This window comes from Podarcis cretensis (assembly GCF_951804945.1).
Source record: "Podarcis cretensis genome assembly, chromosome: 9".
Taxonomy (NCBI): Eukaryota; Metazoa; Chordata; class Lepidosauria; order Squamata; family Lacertidae; genus Podarcis; species Podarcis cretensis.
Genome location: NC_137178.1, coordinates 70,441,439 through 70,468,547, shown reverse-complemented (window position 1 = coordinate 70,468,547; position 27,109 = coordinate 70,441,439). Strand labels below are relative to the sequence as shown.

At 44.4% G+C, this 27,109-nt stretch overlaps 1 protein-coding gene and 1 long non-coding RNA gene across 5 annotated transcripts in view; one reads left to right on the top strand and one right to left on the bottom strand.

Annotated features, from left to right (window-relative positions):
* Positions 1 to 20,515, top strand: part of LOC307223670 — a 384,691-nt gene extending 364,176 nt beyond the window's left edge. Inside the window, exon 3 of the long non-coding RNA XR_013842180.1 lies at positions 20,385 to 20,515. This is a non-coding gene — a long non-coding RNA (uncharacterized lncRNA). The remainder of the gene's footprint in view (positions 1 to 20,384) is intronic.
* The window catches only part of LOC307223595 (cytosolic beta-glucosidase-like), a 112,852-nt gene that overhangs the window by 36,606 nt on the left and 49,137 nt on the right, over positions 1 to 27,109 (bottom strand). Inside the window, exons 1-3 of one of the 4 annotated variants that reach the window (XM_079989774.1) lie at positions 25,189 to 25,208; positions 22,308 to 22,637; positions 5,732 to 5,959 (exon numbers count right to left, since the gene is read on the bottom strand). In XM_079989774.1, the coding sequence (XP_079845900.1) occupies positions 5,732 to 5,959; positions 22,308 to 22,437 (358 nt within the window). In that variant the 5' untranslated portion in view covers positions 22,438 to 22,637; positions 25,189 to 25,208. Of the gene's footprint in view, positions 1 to 5,731; positions 5,960 to 22,307; positions 22,638 to 25,188; positions 25,209 to 27,109 lie in introns of those variants that run through there. The other 3 variants (XM_079989772.1, XM_079989775.1, XM_079989773.1) reach the window with 3 other exon arrangements.

The window sequence follows — 27,109 nt, the reverse complement described above, 5'->3', positions numbered from 1 at the left end:
AGCAATGGGAGCTCACCCCGTTGCGGGGATTTGAACCGCCGACCTTCTGATCGGCAAGTCCTAGGCTCTGTGGTTTAACCCACAGAGCCACCCGCGTCCCACTTGCAGGGTAGGCCAACATTATTATCTTCGTATTATAGTTGGGGCAGGCTGAAATTGAGAGGCAACAACTTGCCTAATGGCCTCAATGAGCTCATGGTTGAGGGAAGAAAATAACCTAAGTAGAGCCCTGGTGGAACAAGCTATCCTGTTTCCCACAATGGCCAACCAGCCTATGGAAAACCAGTAAGCAAGACATGAGCAATAGCCCACCCCTGCTGTAGTTCCACAGGAATTGGTGTTCAGAGGTAGCATATAGCCACCATGACTAGCTTTATCCTCTGTGAGTTTATCTAATCCCTTTTAAAGCCATCTGCATTGGTGGTCATCACTACATCTTGCGGTATCAAAGTCCAACTTTGCACCAAGGCAAGATCTACTTCCATCTGTCTGTTCTGAATATCTCATCATTTAGCTTCACTGAATGTCTGCTGGTCCTAGTATTGTGAGACTGGAAGGCAAACTCCCTATCCACTTCTCCACATCATGCTCCATTTTACGCAGATCTAAGCATGTGTCCCGCCCTTCTTTTTTCTAAACTAAAATTCCCAAATGTTGTAACCTTTCTTCATTAGAGATTTGCTCCTGATCCCAGGTAACTTTAACTGTCTTTCCTTATGCTGCATGTGCCTGCACCCACTAAATCTGCTGTGGAAAGTTGGGGAAACTTCCAGAACAGGAGGGGCAGAGGAGGAGGAAGTCCCGTTGCACAAGAAGACTTGGTTCCGCTTGTTCATATCCCACGAAATCTCTAACTTGGTTTTGCGGAATTTGTGAGAGGACCTCAGCAGCTATGGGGGAGTTGCGGTTAAGGAGATGTTGGTAATGTTCTTTCCAGCACAGTGCAATAGCTTCTTTATCTTTTAGAAGTATTGTACCGTCTGCTAAGCGTAGGGGGCATATGCCATGATTTATTGGCCCATAGAAGGTCTTTGTGGCTTTAAAGAAACTCTGTGCATCATGATGATTCTTCAACATCAACTTTGTTGGATTGATCATGTTGTGCAGATGCCTGATTAACGTCTTCCAAAGCAACTACTCTATTCCAAACTTAAAAATGGAAAGCGTAATGCTGGTGGCCAACAAAACAATTTTAAAGACTGTCTCAAGGCAAATTTTAAAAAATGTAGTATATACACACCAACAATTGGGAAACACTTGCCTGTGAGTGCTCCAACTGGAGAACAGCCTTTAGCAAAGGCTTTGAAGACACTTGAACTCAGGATGCAAGTGAGAAACGTGCTAAGAGGAAGGCACGCTTGGCAAATTCACACTGTGATCAACTCCCACCTGGAAACCAATGTCCCCACTGTGGAAGGACGTGTGGATCCAGAATTGGCCTCCACAATCACTTACAGACTCACAGTTAAGACCGTGTTCATGGAAGACAATCTTACTCGGCTACGAGCGATCGCCAAAGAGAAGAGATCTCACGAAATGCTATATTGAATTCCAGCCAGTAATTCTGGCATATTTTAAGGGTTGCTGTAATGATTGCTCTAAATAACCTATGTGGAATACATCAAAAGGTAAAGGTAAAGGTACCCCTGCCCGTACGGGCCAGTCTTGACAGACTCTGGGGTTGTGCGCCCATCTCACTCAAGAGGCCAGGGGCCAGCGCTGTCCGGAGACACTTCCGGGTCACGTGGCCAGCGTGACAAAGCTGCATCTGGCGAGCCAGAGCCACACACGGAAACGCCGTTTACCTTCCCGCTGGTAAGCGGTCCCTATTTATCTACTTGCACCTAGAGGTGCTTTCGAACTGCTAGGTTGGCAGGCGCTGGGACCGAGCAGCGGGAGCGCACCCCGCCGCAGGGATTCGAACCGCCGACCTTTCGATCGGCAAGTCCTAGGCGCTGAGGCTTTAACCCACAGCGCCACCTGCGTCCTGGAATACATCAAACAAGCACAATAAATTATTATTCTTTTAAATAACAAAACCAGCCCGAAGACAAAGGTATATTACACTCGGAATGTTATAAAAGGAGGGAAGCGCCTTTCCACAGATATGGGCCAAGGTATTGTGGCATCAATATTATGTATCTTACTTTAATAATACCATACACTATTAATATTGCATTATTGTACCCTACTGTATTAATGGGGGACATGGGTGGCGCTGTGGTCTAAACCACTGAGCCTTGGGCCTGCCAGTCGGAAGGTCGGCGGTTCGAATCCCTGCGACGGGGTGAACTCCCGTTGCTCGGTCCCAGCTCCTGCCAACCTAGCAGTTCGAAAGCACATCAAAGTGCAAGTAGATAAATAGGTACCACTCTGGCGGGAAGGTAAATGGCGTTTCTGTGTGCTGCTCTGGTGCTCCAGAAGCAGCTTAGTCATGCTGGCCACATGACCCGGAAAAACTGTCTGCGAATAAATGCTGGCTCCCTCGGCTAGTAAAGCAAGATGAGCACCGCAATTGCAGAGTCATTTGCAACTGGACTTAACTGTCAGGGGTCCTTTACCTTTACCTTTTACTGTATTAATAAGATATGTACACATTTTATTGCATATCTGAAGCAGAATAAACTAAACAAGCCCCCCTGTAGTGATAGAAATACTAGTAGGTTGTTGATGATGAACAATTGTCACCATTTAAAGGTATCTTAAAATTTTCTCAGTGAGGCAGACACCTTCATCCTGTCCAAATGGTTTGACAGCCTTGCCTGTCCTATTTTTACTTTTAAATAAAATAACGTATTTTTAAAATCTCCCAAAGCTGGAAAACAAATGGGGTGTTTTTTTTAAGGCTTTCCCAGATGTGCCATATTTTAGGTGTGAAATTGGCAGTGAATCAGTTCATTCGAATTTTTTTATTTTATTTTTTTAAAGGACACTGCTCTGAGGTTTCTAATTCTCTCCATGCTCTTTGGGAAAAAATGTTTATACAGAGGATGATGGCCTTTTCCATGCTATGCAGTTACAATTGCTTCAACAGATCACTGCTCAGGAGAAGCGAGATACTGCCTAATGAAAACCAACCGACTAGTGCCCTTTTGCTAAATTTAAAGTTCATAATATTAATCAGAAAAGCGTTTATAATAAGAACCAAGTAGGGAGGAATTTTTCTTTAAAATTACAGCTGAATTTGTAAGCGTGAGGATTCCTCTTAACAGCCGTCTCTCAAGTGTCTGTAAAACTTACCCTTCCGCTCCAACATCCAAATTACATAACCTATTCTAGACCTCAGAGCTGTTAACCAGCAAAGGCTTCCTATTCGAAAACAGCTGCCATTTAAATGAGGGGTGGGGGGCAAGGAGAAATACTCGGGGGGGGGGGAATGGGAAACTTCGCAATCTGTAAAGTGCTCTTCCCAGAGGGCAAATGCTTTCCGTTTTCAGATTCTCAGGGCAAAAGACACACTCGGATAAAAGGGATTCCACTCTCAACAGTTGGCAAAATACTTCCAACGGCAGCAAAATACAGAACAGTTGGTCCTGCGGAGTCCTGCAGAGGAAAGAGCTTGCTTTATCTCAAGCGAGGTCAGGCTAGAGAGGAGGGGCTGAGGGAAGGGTCTCTGTTTCAAGAGCTCCTGCTTCAATGGCACTGCTGGATCTCTCAAGCATTGCCCAGCAGAAGCAGAAAAGGGATGTTCACACTTCCCAATACGCAACGGTCAGCTTCCAACTTGGCTTTGGCCCAAGCTTTTATTGAGATGTCAAGCAAAGCGGGCACAATTGACACATGGCATGGAAGCAAGATTGCGCCACTTGGTGCCCAGGTTGACCTTGCCGTCATGTAACTGATGTGTAACTGAGACGCACGCTTGGTGCTGACAGACAAGGGTTGCTTTCTACCTGGCTTTTATGTGGCAGACGCTAAAACCACAGCAATTCCTGGAAGCAGACTAATTCAGAATGAGCTTTAGTGGCCATGTAAATGAGCCTTTGGGCTGCCCATAATGCCACTTTGCTCAACAGAGCAAACCAACTAGGATGGTCTTCCATTAGCTATTGTTTTCCATTTTGTTTGAATCGGGTAACTACAGTGCATGACTGTGGAACGAGGCAGGATATCAAGCCATGGCTTCCAGTTGGCTTAATATCCTGGGTTGTTCCTAAACCATAGTTTCATGGTTTGGATGACACAGGAAACTATAGCTAATGGAAGACTTCGTGCTTTGTCTACCAGCTCACAAAATGAAAGAAGCAAAGACCTGTACTTGTATATATAACAACTTATAAAGCCAATATACCACCATCTGAACATAGCCAGTGTTTGTTCATTCTTCCAACCCTAGTAACTTCAATTGCCCTAAGACCCTATTCTTAATACGTAGTTCCATCTATTCTCCGTTGCTGCTTCCTATGCCTTCAACTACCTCACATACAGGTACAGGTAAGCCAGCTTTTCTTTCCCTTAAAAGCCCTTTTCAAAACTCACTTCTACTTTTGCTCCCCTTTCTGTACCTATTTGTCCCCTTGTGACGTTTGCCTCCTAGGTGGGTCATAAGGAAAGGGTTAAAATGAGTGTGATGTGATTGGCCAGTGGAAACTGATAGGAGGAGTTAGAGTGAGAGTGGGTGATGTGGGTGGTGTGTGAAAGTTAGTTGAGAGTTTGGAGTTGGAGAAGGAAGAGGGAGGAATAGTCTGTGGGCTGGTCGAGTTGTGTGGTGAGAGAGTGAGAGGAATTGTTAGGTGGAGTTAGATAGTTAGTTGGGATAATCAGTTTGAAGTTGTTAGGAAAGAATAGGACAGTTAAGGAACTAAGATTAAGAAACTGACAAGAAAAATTAACTGAAACCATAAGCTTGTTCATGCCTATAAAATAAATTTGATTATTTGTTAATGTTAACAACTGTCTGGACTCCGTGTGTACCCGTGAGAAACGGGTTGGTGGCAGCGAAGAACGCAATTACAGTGGTGGCACAGGGGCAACAGACCGTCAAATGTCCGGGGGACCCTGTGTGATCGCCACACCCCTCAATGGGTTGGATCCAAATGTGCCCTTCTGCATAATGAGAAGGGCTGCTTTTCACTGCTATGAGAGCTAAAGACCATGAAGTTCTTCCTCTTGCGTAATAATAATAATAATAATAATAATAATATCAATAAAACATCAACCATTGAAAGTAGGCATACAGGAATCGCTACAGAATTTACCTGCAAACTTTCCCACTTCAACCTGCAGGAGTGTTCGTGGGACACCTTGTAGCTATTCTCATTCCACCCATGACTCTTTGGATATAACCCAAGAATCTCCCTTTCCACACTTGTCTTCTCCCTGCCGTGTCACAAATCGACTGTATTCTCCTTGAGGCAGAATCCTCTCTTTTTCCCTCCCTCTCCCTTTCTGCCAAAGAACCTTTGCAAAGTGCCATACCCATTCAAAACAATTAAGAATAATTGATATGCAATCTTAAAAATAGCAGCACACATACAAAGTAACATAGCCTAATACTTATCTCAAAAGATCACAATTTCAGGAGTATTCCAGAATATTAATTAGGACAAGGTTTTCAAACCTTTTAATTTTTTTTTATTTTTTTTAAATCAAGATCATCCCATAATTACTCTGAACAAAGTTGCAATTTCAAAACTGCACTGCAGAATAGCACACTGGATTAATTATGCCAGACTGCAGCAATAACCTTGAATTAAAGCGGCACAACTTTCTATTTTAAAGGAACAATTGCCTTTCTGGTTGATGAAACCTGTCTTCCCATCAGGTAACAGACGTGACCAGGAAAGAGAGAAGCGATAATGAGTCAATCCAAGCTGTTTGATACATTTCAAATCTTCCTCCCACAGAGCATAGCTGCCACAAGCTACATCACCAGTCTGGTTCTTGAAAACCCGATCTCCTCCCTGATGGGTGAACGTGTCCCAAACGCTGGGGCCTTTTCCATCTGCATCCCAGCCTCCTGATTAAAAACAAAACAATCGTTACACTTTTGACATGGAAAAGACACAAGTTGAATGTAAAAATAATGCAATCACACACATTGGACAAGTGCCTTGTGAGCAAATCATATGATACTCTGTGCACATCTTCAATTTTAACTGTAGCTCCTTGAACTATAGAATTATTGGTATTATGCTATGTATTTATTCATAGTGCTGTTCGCTGCTTGGAGATCTATTTCACTTTAAAAAAACCAAAAAAACTTTCACATAAAAGTGATTACATGCCTGGCGTACAATTCTAAAGGTAAAGGGACCCCTGACCAGTTGTGACTGACTCTGGGGTTGCGGCGCTCATCTCACTTTACTGGCCGAGGGAGCCGGCGTACAGCTTCTGGGTCATGTAGCCAGCATGACTAAACCGCTTCTGGCAAACCAGAGCAGTGCACGGAAACGCCATTTACCTTCCCGCCGGAGCGGTACCTATTTATCTACTTGCACTTTGACGCGCTTTCGAACTGCTAGGTGGGCAGGAGCAGGGACCGAGCAATGGGAGCTCACACCGTCATGGGGATTCAAACCGCCGACCTTCTGATTGGCAAGTCCTAGGCTCTGTGGTTTAACCCACAGCACCACCCGCGTCCAATTCTACCTGTCCCCAATTGTTTGTGAAGATACCATGATCTTTCAACAACCCTTTCTTCCATTTCTGAAGTTGCCACCCTTAACTCTTCTATGTATTAGGGGTCATAATCAACACAGAGTATAATAAATATGTAAAACCTGCCCTTCTACAGCAAAGAGGTTGATTGTTTTGTGACGTTTCAACTAATCTTGGGGATAAAGTTCAGAAAGGGTGTGTGTGAACTTTCCCAGCAGAGAATTTCCAAGTTCAGCACTAACCACGAAGGTCAGGTGTGACTTGAAAAGGGGGTCTGCACCAGCTTTCTTCGCCACCACAACCCACTCCTTGTCATGGAATTCTACTCAATATTGACCCAGAGTAGATTCCAATGTACAATTAGCAGAGTAAAAACACGTTGCAGGATTCCCCACAAAAATAGACCAGGGGCAATTGTATTTCATCCAGCAGAGCTTTACTGCTGCTGAAGGCAAATGAGCATAATAGTCACAAATCCAATACAGTAGTACCTCAGGTTACATACGCTTCAGGTTACAGAATCCGCTAACCCAGAAATAGTACCTCAGGTTAAGAACTTTGCTTCAGGATGAGAACAGAAATCGTGCTCTGGCGGCGTGGTGGCAGCAAGAAGCCCCATTAGCTAAAGTGGTGCTTCAGGTTAAGAACAGTTTCAGGTTAAGAACGGACCTCTGGAACAAATTAAGTACTTAACCCGAGGTACCACTGTACATTCAGGATTGGCACTGTCCATAAGAAATCCAGTTGCAGCAGGCTTAGCTTAAACTTAAAAAGGTAAAGGACCCCTGACAGTTGACTCCAGTCGCAGATGACTCTGGGGTTGTGGTGCTCATCTCGCTTTACTGGCTGAAGGAGCCGGCGTTTGTCCACAGACAGTTTTTCCAGGTCATGTGGCCAGCATGACTAAGCCGTTTCTGGCGAAACCAGAGCAGCACACGGAAACGCCATTTACCTTCCCACCGGAGCGGTACCTATTTATCTCCTTGCACTTTGATGTGCTTTCAAACTGCTAGGTTGGCAGGAGCAGGGACCAAGCAACGGGAGCTCACCCCGTTGCGGGGATTTGAATCGCCGACCTTCCGATCGGCAAGCCCAAGGCTTAGTGGTTTACACCACAGCGCCACCCACATTATTGTAAGCTTACAATAACTTATAACAGGACTAAACCTGAACACTAAGCATACTATGTACAGAACACCACACCAGAAGGAAAAGAGAGAGAAAGAGAAAGTGAAACCCAGGTTCCTTCTGGCCCTACTTTGATAGGCAGCATGACCTTTGCAGAAGAGATAAGGTAAAGGTAAAGGGACCTCTGACCATTAGGTCCAGTCGTGGCCGACTCTGGGGTTGCGGCGCTCATCTCGCTTTATTGGCCGAGGGAGCCGCTGTACAGCTTCCAGGTCATGTGGCCAGCATGACTAAGCCGCTTTTGGCGAACCAGAGCAGCACACGGAAATGCCGTTTACCTTCCCGCCGGAGCGGTACCTATTTATCTACTTACACTTTGATGTGCTTTTGAACTGCTAGGTTGGCAGGAGCAGGGACCGAAAAACAGGAGCTCACCCCGTTGTGGGGATTCGAACCACCAACCTTCTGATTGACCTTTGCAGAAGAGATAAGAGAACTAGTTTAAACCAGCTGTACTCAACTCAACTTCAACCCAAACATCAAGAACCTTCTGCTTGTTTCTTTCACTCAGAGAATCTTCCAGAACCCTCTTGGATTAAGCAGAATAGGAAAGATCTCTACATTGACCTGGCAATATATCGTGAATCATGGTGTTTGTGTGCTATGCAAAAATCACGATGCAGGAAAAACCGTGAAGCCAGTCAACGCCTCTACACAGCTCCATCCTTATTACAGATATATCAGTATATCACAACGTTTAGCTGGTGATACATAGCGATGTTGAAAACCAGCTATACCGCCCAGCTTCAGCGAGGACATGCAATAGAACGACCTCAGGCTATGGAGTAAGTTGTACTACAATTTACAGAAGAGCAAAGGGGAAAGAATTTGACACTGGGCTGAATTGTATGACAGCAGTTCCATATTTCTTATAGAGTTCTGCCCTAAGATAAGGAAGCAGTCATCATTAAATACGCTAAAAAAAAAAAAAACCAAAAATCCTGAAAAAAGTTGTTTTTAGTTGGAGGAAAAAGTGTACAAATAAAGTATCAGAGACCTAAGAGACCTTATGGGAATAGACATCGGGTATCATTCCAAATAGGGACACGGGTGGTGCTGTGGGTTAAACCACAGAGCCTAGGACTTGCTGATCAGAAGGTCAGCAGTTCGAATCCCCACGATGGGTGAGCTCCCATTGTTCAGTCCCTGCTCCTGCCAACCTAGCAGTTCGAAAGCATGTCAAAGTGCAAGTAGATAAATAGGTATCACTCTGGTGGGAAGGTAAACAGTGTTTCTGTGCACTGCTCCGGTTCACCAGAAGCGGCTTAGTCATGCTGGCCACATGACCCGGAAGCTGTATGCCGGCTCCCTCGGCCGATAAAGTGAGATGAGCGCCGCAACCCCAGAGTCGGCCACGACTGGACCTAATGGTCAGGGGTCCCTTTACCTTTACCTATCATTCCAAATCTTAGATATGATCCTTGTATAGCTGCACTCCTCCATTAGGAACAATAATATAATTTCCTTAAACTGAAATATTTGCCAGATGCCCCATATCCCTGTTCTGATTCATGAAAACTTGTGGCTTAATTTTGGGGTGGGGGTGTCTATGTGAGCCCGATATCAGATTAGTAAGTGCATGGGGGTGAAATGTAAGAGATCAGTCTGTATCAAAGAGAGCCTTTAGGACAAGACAGATCTATCCAGCAAACAGGCACTTATGGCTGTCTGGGATGTCCTTTGAAAGTCCTGACAGTCAGTTAGAAAGAAAGGAAATGACATTATAAGCCATGGCCCTAGGCATGCAGAAGATGAATTAATGTAACAGCGCCTCTGCGAAATGTCTGCCTTTCGCTTAGACAAGCGTCTGCAGGAGAGGAAAAAAAGCTGCAAAGGTTTTCACCAAATTAAATTTTACACTAGGTTTTTGCAACCTTTGCATAATTTTTTGTGTCCTGATAGTTTAAAAGATGTTTCATAGTGATTTCAAAGTCTTTGATAGAGGTCACTATTTAAAATGTCATCACGGGCTGCAATCATGCATACCTAAAAAATAATATTACTATTTTTTTATTTTAAAAAAACCCTCTGATTCTCCAAGCGAACAGCCAGTGTAGCATAAGAAACTGAGCTGTGAACCAAGAAGTCCTTAGATGAAATTCCATCTCAGCCATGAACTTGCAAGATGGACCTTAGGGAAGCGCTGTTTTCTCAGTCTCAGCTCTTCCTGAAACATGGGAATAAAAATAAGAATAATATTGCCTGACCTTTTATGGCTTCTGTGCAAATTACTTGACATAATGTAGGTGAACTGAAAATGCCAAAGGCCTTATTTATTTCTATAACACTCTCCTCATGCCTGACACTTTGCAGAGTCTCTGCTCTGAGGCGCTTACATTCTCTGATGCACCGCAGAAGCAACAACGGAGGTAGGAGGGAGAAATGGAGGCAAGGAGAAATGGGAGGACCTGTGCTCATTTCAGTTATGGACTTGCTATGCTGTTTTAAGTCCCGAGACAGTATGCAGGAAGGTGTGACTGCATCAGCTCCAACCATCACCATCACCTTCCCATACCCTCCAACATTTCTCCAATGAAAATAGGGATGTCCTAAGGAGCTGTGTCTGTGAACACTTTCTTTATCCTGAGCAAACCATTTTGCATGATTGGCTTTCTGGACTGATGAAGTGTGTAGCGAAACTTGTAATATATCCGGAAAACAGGTCTCCTTTTGCCCGCTTGTGTTATTCTCACCAGTGTGGTGTAATGGTTAAGAGCAGTAGACTTGTAACGTGGTGAACTGGGTTCGCTTCCCCGCTCCTCCACATGCAGCTGCTGGGTGACCTTGGGCCAGTCACACTTCTTTGAAGTCTCTCAGCCTCACTCACCTCACAGAGTGTTTGTTGTGGGGGAGGAAGGGAAAGGAGATTGTTAGCCACTTTGAGATATCAAATCCAAACTCTTCTTCTCTTCTTCTTTGATGTGCCTTCCCATGATTGATCCATGCATATGGCTTTGTGTTTCCAACTCAAGACCCATTGAAGAACATCTCATCCAGTTCAATCTTTGAAAAACAGCTTTGAAAAACGTTTTCATACTCTCCAGTGTACTACCCTTGCCGTTGTTGTGGTTCTGTGATTGGACTTATGCTACTTGCTGAATGGCACGTGGGTGGCGCTGTGGGCTAAACCACAGAGCCTAAGACTTGCCGATCAGAAGGTTTGGCAGTTCGAATCCCCGCGACGGGGTGAGCTCCCGTTGCTCAGTCCCCGTTCCTGCCAACCTAGCAGTTCGAAATCACGTCAAAGTGCAAGTAGATAAATAGGTACTGCTCCGGTGGGAAGGTAAACTGCGTTTCCGTGCCCTGCTCTGATTCGCCAGAAGTGGCTTAGTCATACTGGCCACATGACCTGGAAGCCGTACGCCGGCAACCTCGGCCTATAAAGCAAGATGAACGCTGCAACCCCAGAGTCATTCACGACTGGACCTAATGGTCAGGGGTCCCTTTACCTTTTAAAGTACTAGATAGCCCCTCTTAATAGCTTTACACCTGCACATCTATTGTTCTTGGTTTGCGTTAGCTTACTTGAAAACTTAGGATTTGTTAGGCCACTGAGGTGAGGGGCAAAGTTGTTTGCCCTGACTGCCTTGCCCTGCTGCCAAACATGTCCGTCTACTTAACTTGCCTGCTACCTTGATGCATTGCAACTGTTCCTCAGTCTGACCCCCTCCTTCTCTGTGGCAGCAGTGGAGCTGTGCCCAGAATTAATGTCATCCCCACCCCAGAAGCTGCTCCTGTTTCAACGATCACAAGAGGTATCATTTTTGAAATACCAGTTTAACTATCAATTCCTCCCGAGCAATTCCAGAAGCAGTATACAAATTCCCCCTCAGAAATCCCTCGTCCCTCTCACAAACTACAGCTCCCATGGTCCCCAGGGAGAGGAAATTAAATTGATTAAGTCTGTTGCCTAGATATGTCCTGAGAGAACTGCCTTCAGTGAGGTTTAAATTACCTCCGAGCCTCCTTCTCACTAGTTGTGTGGATATTTGATTGTTAAAAATGCAGAAGAGAAAGTAGAAGGGAGGCATTTGTAATGCAAATGAACATTGCCGGCTTTACATTTGCAGTACAAAGTAAAATTGCACTGGGGGTGGAAATATGTCAGTTTTGGTTCTTTCCGTTTCTCATTTTTCCATCCATAAGTTCTGTTCGCCACATTTTGCATTAATCTGAAGGTCTTTAAAAAATAAACAAACGTCATGAAAACACATCAGCAAATTTCTCCTTTTTATATGTAGTTTTGACTACCGTTTCACCCTGACATAATGCATTTCTATATTCTATTTTCACTAATATCTCCATGTTTATGCACATTTGACTGTACTTGAACGGGCAGCCTTTGGCAAGCCACAGAAGCCAAACAGAAGTGCATGCAGAACTGCATGCACAAAATGCTCACAGTAAACCCCCCAGATGCAGAAAGTATGAAATCAGATGGATAGCCAGACATCCCAACCTCTCTTTTCCTTCCTCTATTGTGCCTCATGGGTGTATGGCTAATGTATGGGTGTATGGCTAATGGTGGCGCTGTGGGTTAAACCACAGAGCCTAGGACTTGCCAATTGGAAGGTCGGTGGTTCGAATCCCCATGATGGGGTGAGCTCCCGTTGCTCGGTCCCTGCTCCAGCCAACCTAGCAGTTCGAAAGCACGTCAAAGTGCAAGTAGATAAATAGGTACTGCTTCAACGGGGAGGTAAACGGCGTTTCCCTGCGCTGCTCTGGTTCGCCAGAAGTGGCTCAGTCATGCTGGCCACATGACCCGGAAGCTGTATGCCAGCTCCCTCGGCCAATAAAGCGAGATGAGTGCCGCAACCCCAGAGTCGGTCACGACTGGACCTAATGGTCAGGGGTCCCTTTACCTTTACCTATAATATGTGGATGGTATTGTCAGGCTTCAGGGAATTGGCTTCCTTCCCCCCTTGTCAGTAGATAAGCAGAACAAAGGAAAAGGAGTCTTCTTAATGATCACAGTGAGAGAACAAAGAATCCATTTCCTAGCAATGGCGGTGCTCCCAATTAAGGGTTCCACCCACATCCTCCCTGGTCACCCACGTCACTTCTGTGTCTTGTAACCTGAGCTCATAACCATTGTGCTTTCTGTGCTGCTGCCTTATCTGCTCTTCTTGACCTTGGACTGAGAAGATGAACGCTCTCCAGAGAAATTGAGTCTGTTAACTCTTTCTCTCCCAGTGCTTCTCCTCCTAGCTGTTCCCCATCCAGTATTTCCCAGCTTCTGCCTTCTGAACGATGTCCCTCTGCAAACCAGTGTTCCAAATCTATACTGTCCTCCTGCTCCTGGGAAGATATATATTTGCTTTTTAAAAGAACATAATCATAGAGAGTGGGGGGCAGGGAAATAGAACACAAACTCCCCGGGGCAGAGAATAGCTAACAAGACAGGTCTCTGCCTCAAGGAGCTTACAAGTTTGATTTTGACTGCTGGTGAGATGACAAAAGTGACAACATTTTATTACTAAATAATGGTAAGCAGCAGTCCTGAAACAACTTTGCAGGTAATGTCAATAACCCCAACAAAAATGCTTCAGGGTAAGCAGGTGGAAGAAAGCAAGTTGCAGCCTTCAGTTTGGCTGTTCAAGTTGGCATGTTGTTGTTTTTAAACTTGAGCGCATGCATATTTAAACTCTGCTAGAGCGCTTTGATCGCAGAAATGAAAATGGGTGAAAAATCCTCATCCTTATAACGAGGAACATTTTTCAGACTTTCCTGTCCCCAAAATTAAAGGGACATTATGGCTTGGAAGCCTATAAATTAAATATCAGCTAGTCTGCAAGATTAATATCGATGTAATAGTTATACACCAGCCCTCAATAAAAAGAGTTTTAATAATCAATTAGTATAATAGAAATTAAAGATGGAAAAGACCTATTAGGAGGTCATCCAGTCCATCCCTTGCCGGTGCCAAATTGCTCCCTGAAGTATATTCAGTACTTTAATACACATCTGTCTTATTAAATCTAAGTTTAATGCAAGGTTAAGCATATTGCAGACACTTAAAGCATTCCTAGAATATGTAATATCCCTTCCGCAACTAGGCTCCTCATAGACTTTTGGTCACGTCTCACGTTCTTTACAGAATTTTATCATAGCTCGAGTGCACCAATATATCTACGCAGGGTTATTCGGCAAATTGAACTTTAATGTGGGACAACCTTCAAAGTAGGTCAATTATTAGATCAAAGTGCTTTGAGTGTCTCTCAAGGTTCACGTTTTCCCGTGGTTCGGTGACTCAAGGCAATCGTATTTTCGTCAGTTCCTCAGAGCGCTGAAAGTTTTCTAACACATCAACTTTGACATCAATTAAAGATTCAATTTCTTTCCATAGAAAGATTTAACTCTTCAAACTTTCTCTGTTCTGTGGAACTACATCTCCTCCCCCCCCCCCCCCCGCCCTCCACCGCCCATTATAATAGGCAAGCATGAATTACTTTAAAAACACTAGGCCCAGATTCCGAATGTGCGATGAATCACACACATACCTGTCAAGCTCTATACTGTAATGTTGGAACGGCTATGGCTCACTGGGGGAACACACAAAAAGTTCCATATTCAACCCAGGTATTACTTTGCATAGCTGGAGGAAGTGTATAGACCAGGGGTCAGCAAACTTTTTCAGCAGTCGGCCGGTCCACTGTCCCTCAGACCTTGTGGGGGGGCAGACTATATTTTTGGGAAGAAAAAAAAAGAACGAATTCCTATGCCCCACAAGTAAACCAGAGATGCATTTAAAATAAAAGGACACATTCTACTCATGTAAAAACATGCTGATTGCTGGACTGTCCGCGGGCCGGATTGCTTCCAAAGTACAACTGTATACTGATATATCACAAAGTCTGAAATAAGGGTGAAGCTGGTTTTCAACTTTGTGATATATCGCCAGCTATGCATCGCGACATACTGATATATCACAATGTCTGAAATAAGGATGGAGCTATGTGGAGGCACTGGCTCGCTTTCGCCACATTTCCCCACGGTTTTCCCCACATTGTGATTTTTGCACAGTAGATGTCAGAGGAAAGGGCTGCCTCAGTGACAGTGGACACACCGACTGCTGCAATATAGACTCCTGACTTGCCTCTGGCACCACCTCCTCCTAGTGAAGCCCTCCGTGCCTGTCAGGGACTGGACTGAGGAGGAATGGTGGCGACTGCTTCCCCCTTCTCTTGAATCTTGCAGAGGAAGATAGTATATATTTACAACAGTCGTTTGCAGAAGGTCACGGCTCAGAGATGGAAGAGGGGCAAAGCTGGGAGATTCTGGGAGAAGCAGCTGGTTGAGACGTTATCACTAGAAAGAATTTCAGACTCCTTACTCCCAGAACCCAGTGAGCAGTGAAAGTAGGAGAGCAGAAAGCGAAGAGGCAATTGTCCTTAAGCAGCCACCGTAAGGGGGGCAGTGCTGTTGGCGATTGAGAAAGGAAGTGGCAACGCCATTACTCCAAGATACAGTATTTCTAGGCCTCTCTCTGTGAATATTGAATAAAAGACTTGGTAAGAGCTTCTTGTCTATCTATTACTGGCAGCCTGTTGTGGAGGAGGATCAGATTCCCTGAAGCCTGACAGACGCTGAGGCTTCATCAGCTCATGTTGCCTTGTGCGCAGTGCTGCTCAATGAAGAAAGCCAGTCATTGGAAAGGAAATTATATTCCAAGAAAGGGGGAATGGTTAAGTAAACTTTGTGAGTACCTGGAGTTAGCAAAACTCACAGATTTAATAAGGCGTAAGTCAAAAAATTTAATTCAGAAACAATGGAAATGTTTAAATGATTATTTATACAAGCAGGGCTCAAATACGAAAGTTTGGTTGTGTCTAGATTAACCTTGTGAAGAATACAGAGAACATAAAGATTTGATTCATTATGAAAGAATCTAAAGAAGGGAAATAATTGAAGAACAGATGTAAATGTGAGTAAGACAACTAAGAGACATGTGGTGAATGCGGTGGAAGTTTTTTTATAATATTTTAACTAAGATTTATATATTGCAGATTTGAAGCAAGAATTTGGTAATATTCCAGGTTATGAAAAGTGTTTTTTCTTTTCTTTTGTCTTTTTTCTTTATATCTTTCATTTTTCCTTTCCTTTTTTATTTTTATTAGTTTTCATTTTGGAAAATATGTATATAGGTGTGTTTACAGTGTTATGTATTGTTCTTTGTTTTTCTTTAATTTCTATTTTTTGAAAAATTTAATAAAAAATATTTTTTAAAAAAGAAGAAGAAAGCTCAAGGCACTTGACCCGAGACAGCTCATTCAGAGGTGCAAGTTGCCACTTGATGGCACCTGAGTCAATGAGTGATGGGCATACTGATGTGAACTAGGCATATAACTCCATTGCCTCTTCTGGGCAAAGGCACAGCCAACTTCCCTCACTGCAGGGGATGTGCTGGAAACATCTGATGAGGCTCAGACACTGCAAGCATCCTCCCAGTTTAATGTTATTTAAAGGACGGTCTCAAATGTTCTTCCACATGCAGCATGAAGGCCTCAAATAGTCATTGCTTCGACACATCTTGGCATTTCTTCAGAACCATCGGTATTTGCAGCGAAAAGGAAACAGCCAAATTGCTTTCAGATAAGTGTTAGCATTTGACTTAATGGTGCCTAGGCACATAGGTTCAGTGCATGGAGTAGTGGTTAGCGTGTTGGACTGGGAGATGGAAGACCAAGGTACAAATCTCCACTAACCCATGAAGCTCATGGACCATGTGCAAGAATCACTGTTTTTCAGCCTATATAATGGGGAGAGGTGTATGGGGTGCTAGTGAACGAGGAGTATCTCTGGTGGCGGACATGTTGTGCTCCTTCTGGGGTAGTCTGTCCACCTTTGGTCCCCACCCTGAACTCAGCTCTAACCAGGGGCTCCTAGAAGCTGTCAGCATGTGACAGCAGCCACACCCTGGGAAACAGCTTTGACTGGCCAGCTAAACCAGGTGAGGGTAGCCGATAGGTTTCAAAACCTCAGGATTTAAGGTCTTCCCCTGCATGCAAAAACAGGCTCTGGTGGATTGAGCAGAGGAGACCAATAGTGGGTCCAACAGTCTAGAAGGAGATTCCTGCATGTGATGTAGAGGGAAGTGAGAGGCAGATGGGGCTTTAAAGCCTTAAATAGACTCAGCCCTGTATACCTTAAGGAGTGTCTCCACCCCCATCATTCAGCCTGGACACTGAGGTCCAGCACCAAGGGCCTTCTGGTAGTTCCCTCACTACAAGAAGCAAAGCTACAGGGAACCAGGCAGAGGGCCTTCTCAGTAGTGGCGCCCTCCCTGTGGAACACCCTCCCATCAGATGTCAAGGAAATAAACAACTATCTGACTTTTAGAAGACGTCTGAAGGCAGCCCTGTTTAGGGAAGTTTTTAATGTTTGATATTTTACCGCTTTTATTGTTGTCGGTATTCTGTTGGGAGCCTCCCGGGGGGACCCAGCCAAATGGGTGCGGTATAAATAATCAATGATCATTATTGTGCAACTGGGAAGGTAGCCCGTCTAGGAGAAGAAAACTCTTATCTTAAACCTCTGTTACCTTGTGGGATAACTTTGGGAGAAGAAAAGGCTATGGAGTAAAACCTACACAAATACATAGTGGAGTCCCTAAGGTGGTTGGATAGTGTCTTGTCGTCCTCCTGGCAGCTTCTGCAGCCAAGCTGGTGCCAAACATATTGCTCTGCTTTCCTGTGGACCACATAAGCAAGGCCAAGAGGGGATGTATTGTGATCTGGGCAGTCCAGGACCTCTGCCCAGGCTAGCCATTTCGGTGCTGCTAATGCAGGGATTTGACTTCACCCCAGAGGTGCACTCCACTGTCTCTTGAAGCAGACAGGTGCCAGCATCAATGGGAAGGGGGAGAATAATGTATGCCGTGTTGAGCTCTTTGGAGAATAAGGCATGATAAAAAATGCAACAGTGAAATAAATGATGTTGTTGTTGTTGTTTAGTCGTTTAGTCGTGTCCGACTCTTTGTGACCCCATGGACCAGAGCACGCCAGGCACTCCTGTCCCCCACTGCCTCCCGCAGTATGGTCAAACTCATGCTGATAGCTTCGAGAACACTGCCCAACCATCTCGTCCTCTGCTGTCCCCTTCTCCTTGTGCCCTCCGTCTTTCCCAACATCAGGGTCTTTTCCAGGGAGTCTTCTCTTCTCATGAGGTGGCCAAAGTATTGGCATCTCAGCTTCAGGATCTTTCCTTCCAGTGAGCACTCAGGGCTGATTTCCTTAAGAATGGATTGGTTTGATCTTCTTGCAGTCCACGGGATTCTCACGAGTCTCCTCCAGCACCATAATTCAAAAGCATCAGTTCTTCGGCAATCAGCCTTCTTTATGGTCCAGCTCTCACTTCCATACATTACTACTGGGAAAACCATAGCTTTAACTATACGGACCTTTGTTGGCAAGGTGGTGTCTCTGCTTTTTAAGATGCTGTCTAGGTTTGTCGTTGCTTTTCTCCCAAGAAGCAGGCGTCTTTTAATTTCGTGGCTGCTGTCACCATCTGCAGTGATCATGGAGCCCAAGAAAGTAAAATCTCTCACTGCCTCCATTTCTTCCCCTTCTATTTGCCAGGAGATGATGGGACCAGTGGCCATGATCATAGTTTGCTGTGGTAATGATCATCAATTATTATTAGCTAGCTAGAACTGACCTCAATTTTTGTATTACTGTTCTTATTTATCTCTTAAATTTGTCAGTCGCTTTATCTCGCCTAGGGTAACCGAAAGCCACTTACAAATAGACATGAATCCCCACATTTCTGTATTCTAATGTCAGGAATTGTCTATCATACAGGGGAATAGATGAGCACCTACATATTTACCACTAACATAGAAGTTCCAGTTTATCAAAGCCATGCATTGAGTCCAGTTGTTTGCAAGTTAACTGGTTTTCCTCATGCACAAACCAGCCTGTAAGAATGCATCACAACTACTGCTATTTATTCATTATTTATTCTGCTTCTTCCTCCAGAGGAGAAAACCAAGTGTAAAACAACCAAAAAAAATCTGGTACGTATCTGGTTTAAAAGAGTTTTATCACAGAAAACTGAAATTTATCAGAGGGATGGCCTTTGGTAAGAAGAAACACCTTTGAGTGCTCTGTTGAAAATTCACCTTGTTATTCCTGGGTCACAAGGCACTTTGAGCTGCCCTTTGAGCTCACCTGGCACAATCAGAATGATACTTCAACCCTTTTAAAAGTTAACAAACTCTGCTAAACTTGCAAAAATGTCATCCAGTGTGGGACTTTCAGAGCTACAGGGGGAAAACGTGACTAGACACAGGCCTTCTTTCATTGCAGTCCTGAACCCCTCAGTTATGGGATGTGTTTACTCATAATCTGAAGAAACAAACAAGACTTTGTCTCTTCCAAACCCAGAATATATTCTTATCTTCAGGGAAGGATCTTCCGGCAAACAATTCCCATTTGCTCTGTAAGGGTTTACACAACAACCTCACCTGAGGCATGAACTAAAATAAAGGAGCATTCATCCCTTCTGGAGGGTCTTATTTGGGAATAAGTATATTGTATAAGGGATTCAGGTGGCGCTGTGGATTAAACCACAGAGCCTAGGACTTGCCGATCAGAAGGTCGGTGGTTCGAATCCCCGCAACGGGGTGAGCTCTCGTTGCTTGGTCCCTGCTCCTGCCAACCTAGCAGTTCAAAGGCACATCAATTTGCAAGTAGATAAATAGGTACTGCTCTAGCGGGAAGGTAAACGGCGTCTCTGTGTGCTGCTCTGGTTCGCCAGAAGCGGCTTAGTCATGCTGGCCACATGACCCGGAAGCTGTAGGCCGGCTCCCTCGGCCAATAAAGCGAGATGAGCGCCGCAACCCCAGAGTCGGCCACGACTGGACCTAATGGTCCCTTTACCTTATATTGTTATCAACGGTGAGGATATTATATTATTTTATTTATTCGATTTCTGAGTCATTTGCTTCAAAGAAGTTTCTAAGTGACTTACAAAAGGTTAAAAGCTGAAAATGTACAACATGTAAAACATATCAGTAAAAGCGTTCTAATAATGCTTGAACGAACCCAGCAGAAGAACAATCAAAAACAGCATCAAACAGCTCATCATACTCTGTCAGATGCCTGGGAGAAGAGTTAAGTTTTAACCTGGTGCCAAAAGAGTACAGTCGTACCTTGGAAGTTGAACGGAATCCGTTCCGGAAGTCCGTTTGACTTCCAAAACTTTTGGAAACCAAAGCACGGCTTCCGATTGGCTGCAGGAAGCTCCTGCAGCCAATCGGAAGCCCTGTCGAACGTTCAGGCTCCAAAGAACATTCACAAACCCGAACACTCACTTCTGGGTTTGCGGCGTTCAGGAGCCAAAATGTCCAAGTACCAAGGCATTCGGGATCCAAGGTACAACTGTACGGGGAATTTTAAGTTTGTGAACGGAAAGCTAATGCTCCCAGGTTTCTTTGGCAGAAGTCATGTGCTTTAAATGTGCACTGGATCCATATTTTATGTATGTGGATCTACCCACAGCGTACCAGGCCCAGGAGATCCTGTCGGCATCCCTGCATGATGGATCTAGAAGCCAACTTGAACCTCAGGTGCTGTTGTTTTTAAATTCTCTTCCAGCTACAGTGGTGCCCCGCAAGACGAATGCCTCGCAAGACGGAAAACCCGCTAGACGAAAGGGTTTTCCGTTTTGGAGGCGCTTCGCAAAACAAATTTCCCTATGGGCTTGCTTCGCAAGACGAAAATGTCTTGCGAGTTCCTGCGGGGTTTTTTCCCTTTTCCCCCCCTTTTCCTAAGCCCTAAGCCGCTTATCAGCTGATCCGCTAAAAGCCGCTAAACCGCTAATAGCGCTAATCCGCTAAGCTGTCAATGGGCTTGCTTCGCAAGACAAAAAAACCGCTATACGAAGAGCCTCACGGAAAGGATTAATTTCGTCTTGTGAGGCACCACTGTACATATTCTCCTACACAATGTGTCAGAGGTTTGTTCCATGGCTCAGGTCTTGGCACCTGCCCTGTAGAGCACTCTCCCCATGGAGATCAGGCAGATCATCACTTTCTGTCATCTATTAAAGACTTCGTAAAGTTTCTGAAGGCTTATCTTCTGCAGAGACAGTATTGGTTGGTAGCCTTTTATCATAACTTTATCTTATAAGCTTTATACTATCTTGTTTTCCCTTTGTTAAATATTGAGCAATCTACAAATGTTCCAGATAAAAAAATGAATTAAATAAATGTAGCACATGGGGCAAGAAAGCACTCGCGAACATACCCTTTTGTTCATTTCACTTCTCCCTCAGAGGAAATCTTGTGAGGACATGCTTTTTTTGTGTGGAAATTTATACTATTAAGTAGTGGGTTGACAAAGCAGACGACACAGAGATTTCTCCAAGTGGTTCTTTATAGTAAGCTGGAACTGAACTGAACTGAACAGCTCAGCCGGCCTGCTTTTATAGGCAGCCGGCTGACAACATTATAACAACAAAACCCCAGGGTTTCCCACCTAAATTAACTGACGTGGACCTGAGTGAAAACTATATACACAATACCCCTGGTGGCCAGGGTGAGCACTTCTATACATAACATATACTTTTATCTGGAATCTTCTACCCAAATTTATTATTATTATTATTATTATTATTATTATTATTATAGAATGACAAGAGTATCAATGTCTGAATAAATGAAAGCATTTTTATAAACTCAGCCCTAAAAGTATAATCTGTGTTGTGATTTTTCAACTACAAAAAGATTACAAACTGCTCAAATTTCGTACTATCTTCCATCTGCATTTGGGATCTAGAGGAATCCATTCCCATTATTAGAGACATCACCTTGCCAACAAAGGTCCGTATAGTTAAAGCTATGGTTTTCCCAGTAGTGATGTATGGAAGTGAGAGCTGGACCATAAAGAAGGCTGATCGCCGAAGAATTGATGCTTTTGAATTATGGTGCTGGAGGAGACTCTTGAGAGTCCCATGGACTGCAAGAAGATCAAACCTCTCCATTCTGAAGGAAATCAGCCCTGAGTGCTCACTGGAAGGACAGATTGTGAAGCTGAGGCTCCAGTACTTTGGCCACCTCATGAGAAGAGAAGACTCCCTGGAGAAGACCCTGATGTTGGGAAAGATGGAGGGCACAAGGAGAAGGGGGCGACAGAGGACGAGATGGTTGGATAGTGTTTTCGAGGTTACCAGCATGAGTCTGACCAAGCTGCGGGGGGCAGTGGAGGACAGGAGTGCCTGGCGTTCTCTGGTCCATGGGGTCACGAAGAGTCGGACACGACTAAACGACTAAACAACAACAACAATTCCCATTATTTCCCTCCCATCAAGTGTTTCTTTGAAGGAGGTTATTGAGTTCTGCTATGCCGGAAGAGAGCAATGTAATGGAGGAAATCTCTTCCCAAACTTCATGAGACTCCTTCTTCTCCTTATTTACGAAGGATAAATCATTATGACAGTCAATCCATTTTCAGAAACCCGATTTCATCCATTTGCCACAAAATACTGCAAATAAGTTTATTTAAAGAAAAATCAGATACCTTCAACCTGGTATGCGGCTGTGGATGCGCCCCAAGCAAACGGTTTTGGGAAAGAAACGCCTTCCGGATTCCAGCTGGAGTCTGCAGAAGAGTCAAGGGTGCTGGATGCACCAGAAAGAGCTGAGGCCATGTTCCTAGGATGGTCTGTCTCTTTCTCAGTCAGCGAATGCTTGCTGTTTCCTGCCTGCTTTTGCCCCAAGCAGATTTCTGTCAGTCAGAGAGGACAGAAGAAGTGACGTGTCCGCTCCAGGTCTCTAGAATAAATCTTGCTTCGTTTATAATAGCTTGGATACCCGGGGTTCAGAGGGCAGCATTTTATCTCCCGTGCTACTGTTAAGAGAGAGAGAGAGAGCAGTGATTGAACAAGGACTTTGTCTCACAGAGTGTTTCTGAGGAATTTTCTCTTGCAGAAAAAGGGGAGACCAGCATGCTTTAAGAAAACAACTTTCTGCCTCCTCCAAAAATAAATACAAGAGAATGTTAAGTACAGTGGTACCTCAGGTTACAGACGCTTCAGATTACAGATGCTTCAGGTTACAGACTCCGCTAACCCAGAAATAGTACCTCGGGTTAAGAACTTTGCTTCAGGATGAGAACACAAATCACGCGGCATCGGCGTGGCAGCAGATGGAGGCCCCATTAGCTAAAGTGGTACCTCGGGTTAAGAACAGTTTCAGGTTAAGAACGGACCTCCAGAACGAATTAAGTACTTAACCCGAGATACCACTGTATTCAAAACACTCCAAACTTTAACAAAAGAACCACCACGCCAGCAGCTCTAAGGAATCACAGAACTTCATCGCAGTTTGGTTATACTATAGTTTGGAGCCTCACATATGAACCAAGTCCCTGCCTTAACTATGGTTTATTTGGCCACCCGCAGAGGTGAGGAACTTGTCCTGTCAGCCCTCCCGATTTGTCTCATGAGGTGGGAAAGTCACAACTAACATGCCTGTTCCTTCCTTGACCTCCTGTTAGAAGTACGTTGGGCCAATCCAAGTCCAGATGGTTAAAAAGGCAGCTTAGTGCAGGCAGCCACAGAAAAATGAAGATGATACACCTGGCGGCATCAGTGCCATCAACAGGAGGAGGAGCTAATGAGGCCGATTTGCTTGTGTTCCTTCCTTCTCACAGCCCATGCAATGCCACCCAGAAAGATACTGGCTAGTACAACAACAGTTCTCTCGGCACATACACTGGTGAGCCATTGTAGTCAACCTAACCTCGACTGCCCACAAGTCTAGGAGTATTGTACAGGAAAGGAGGCCAGTTTTCTTGCCTCCATTCTGGCACATTAAGATTTCGACCGTGTTACGCTTCTTGCTGCTTCTTTCCTCAGTTCTCAAGTACTAAAGCAGTCGGAAGGAAACGCGAAAGCATTGTTGGTCCCCATTCTGCCCTCCAACCCAAGAATGCAGAGACGTTTGTCGCATAAGACAAAACTCAAAGGTCTCCAGTAGCTCAGATATATTTTTAAAAACAACACACTAGATGGCACTATTGCAACTTTATTGTTCAGACATGGAAAGAAACTATTTCCCCTCTTGACAGTAGTAAAAACACACCCCTATTGATTTATGCTAAGGTCGTTATTCATGTTTATTGGGCCGCGGGCAACATGTCGCTTTGAGGGGTGGGAAAAGAAAAAGGTCAGACTCTGTTAAGTGAATTCCAGACTTGTGTCGTGTTGCTTTCCTTTACATGGAAACCTTTGACTCAGGAAACATTCGCCCAGCAGCTTCGATCTACTGCTGCAAATCAGTAGTATGTATTATGTATATAACTGGGAACGGCACCGGATTTGGCCAAACCCCACGGTGCAAGATTGTGTGTCTTATTTTAGCAACACTATTTCTTAAAGGCTTAAAAAGTACCGTAAGCAACTGGCAAAACTTCACAAACCTTTGTAGACATTGCACAGTAACTGGATCTGCATTATATAAATCTTGCTCAGCCCTGCAGGCCCTGTGGAATGAATTTCTATCCCTCCTTTCTTCCAAACTCAGGTTGTCATAAATACTTTCTCCACAATTTACCCTCACAACGTCCCAGTGAAGTAAGTTAGAGAACAAGGAGCTCAAGGTCACCCTGTAAGCTAAGCACAGATTTGAACATAGGTCTCCCTGGCAGAAATCCAGGTCACAAGACATTATAACATATTGGCCTATCTGAGAAGACATCTTGAAAACTTAATTTAAGTTTGCAAATCAGCTAGCTTTCAAGTCCAGTGGTAGAAGTATATTTTTCCGGTTTCCCTTACTGCTTTAGCAATGGTAGGTTGTTGAACAATACAACTGCACATGACATTGTCAGCGCTCACTGATAATTTACGTGGACATAAAAAGTGAGTCAAAGCTTATTTGTTGTTGTGACCATCCTGGTCATTTCAACCAAAAAGGAAATAAAAGTATTCTATGCATACTGTGCAGAATATTCAGAGATACACCACTATAATACAGTGATAACCAATTTGTACACACGTATCTTGAAATTTAGTGAGTCTCAAACTACACAAACCACTGGGACTGGTTTGTTACATTTTCTTACACAAATTCTAAATGGAAAGCATTAAGCAATTGCTGTGATACAGCCAGGTTTTAGGAGAACACTGACTAGCATACTTTACAGAAATCTGCTTAAATTGGACATAAACACTCCTGTTGATTGAAATGAAGGGTGATGATACACAACAACTTTGGGGTGGGTGGGGAAAGCCATTAATGCATTACAGAGAAATTGTATTGCTTCTGATTCTATTTAGCTTGCTTCATTAATGTTCTGGAAGAGGGAGGAAATGGCAGATTAATTAAATTTGCAGATATTAAGAGTGGGAGGAGCGGAGACATTAGAAACATGGGCAGAATTTAACAATGCTATTCACCTTGGAAAGTGACAAACTACTGCATCTGACAGGAATCTGGGGGCAGGGGAGGAGGCAGAAGACACAAAAGACTTCGTGGCAAGAGAAAAACTTGATAGGAGCCGGCCATTCCAGTCTATGGAAAATGGTGCCACTGGATGACTCAAGATGAAGATGAATAATAATAATAATAATAATAATAATAATAATAATAATAATAATACCTTTATTGTCATTGTACAACCTGTGTACAATGAAATTAAATGAGCCTCCCCCCAAAAAAACATCCAATCTCTTATCGAAAAACACACCACCTCGCAAGTCAATTTCGCTATGTTATTTTCCGTTCAACAGCCTAACAGTCCACGGATAGAAGCTATTTTTTAGCCTGTTGGTAAGGCTGATTATACTTCTATATCTCCTGCCCGAGGGTAGAAGGTTAAAGAGGTGCTGGCCGGGGTGTGAGTCATTCCTGAGAATTTTTCTTGCTCTCCTAAGGCAACAATCCCTTGCAATGTCATCTAGCGGATTCAAGGGACAGCCCATGATATCATGTGCTGTATTCACCACCCTCTGTAGAGACTTTCTGTCCGTGGCTGTCAGACCAGCATACCACACTGTGATACAATACGAAAGGACACTTTCTATTGTAAAAGGAGTTCATCAGTTGTTGTTTAACATTATTCTTTCGCAAGACCCGGAGGAAATGGAGTCTCTGTTGGGCCTTTCTGACCAACTGAGTTATGTTGATTTTCCAAGTGAGGTCTTCACTAAGGTAAACTCCCATGAATTTAAAGGAGGAGACTCTCTCCACACAGCCCCACCTCCCCACAGTTTGAGAGGCAGCAAGGAAGAGGGCCAGCTTCAAGGGTTGGCTTCTGTCAAGGGACCACAGTGACAGAAGGAATAGGAAATCAGTGGCTGAACTTCACTCCTGGTTGATCCCCACAATACCCAACAGCAAAGGGCAATGAAAGCCAGGCAAGAGGCCAAGCCAAGTTGGAAGCAGGTTCAAAAGAAGAAGTCATTGGTCAGTGTCCGCATTTGAAATTCAATACGCGTCAGGCATATTTTGCACCTGGCTATTGACCATTTGCGACCAAGAAGAAGAATTTGGATTTGATATCCCACTTTATCACTACCCTAAGGAGTCTCAGGGACGCGGGTGGCGCTGTGGGTTAAACCATTGATCCTAGGGCTTGCTGAGCAGAAGGTCGGTGGTTCGAATCCCCGCAACGGAGTGAGCTCCCGTTGCTCGGTCCCTGCTCCTGCCAACCTAGCAGTTCGAAAGCACAAAGTGCAAGTAGATAAATAGGTACCGCTCCGGCGGGAAGGTAAACAGCATTTCTGTGTGCTGCTCTGGTTCGCCAGAAGCAGCTTAGTCATGCTGGCCACATGACCCGGAAGCTGTACGCCGGGCTCCCTCAGCCAGTAAAGCGAGATGAGCGCCGCAACCCCACAGTCGTCTGCGACTGGACCTAATGGTCAGGGGTCCCTTTACCTTTTAAGGAGTCTCAAAGCGGCTAACCATCTCCTTTTCCTTCCTCCCCCCACAACAAACACTCTGTGAGGTGAGTGAGACTGAGAGACTTCAGAGAAGTGTGACTAGCCCAAGGTCACCCAGCAGCTGCATGTGGAGGAGCGAGGAATCAAATCCAGTTCACCAGATTACGAGTCCACCGCTCTTAACCACTACACCACACTGGCTCTGACCAAGGATGGCACTGGACATCTCCACCATATGGAGGTACATGCCTGGGGATCTGGATTGTTTTTTCACACACTAGCAACACATCCTGTATAATTCTATCTGTTTTACTTTGTCTGTACAATCAGAACGAATTTCAGGAACCCAAAAGTGGCAACTAGGCATTCCATTTTGGTGACTGTAACCCTGGTTTAAGGAGTCATTTGGCACCTAAGTTTCTAACACTGGTCAGTG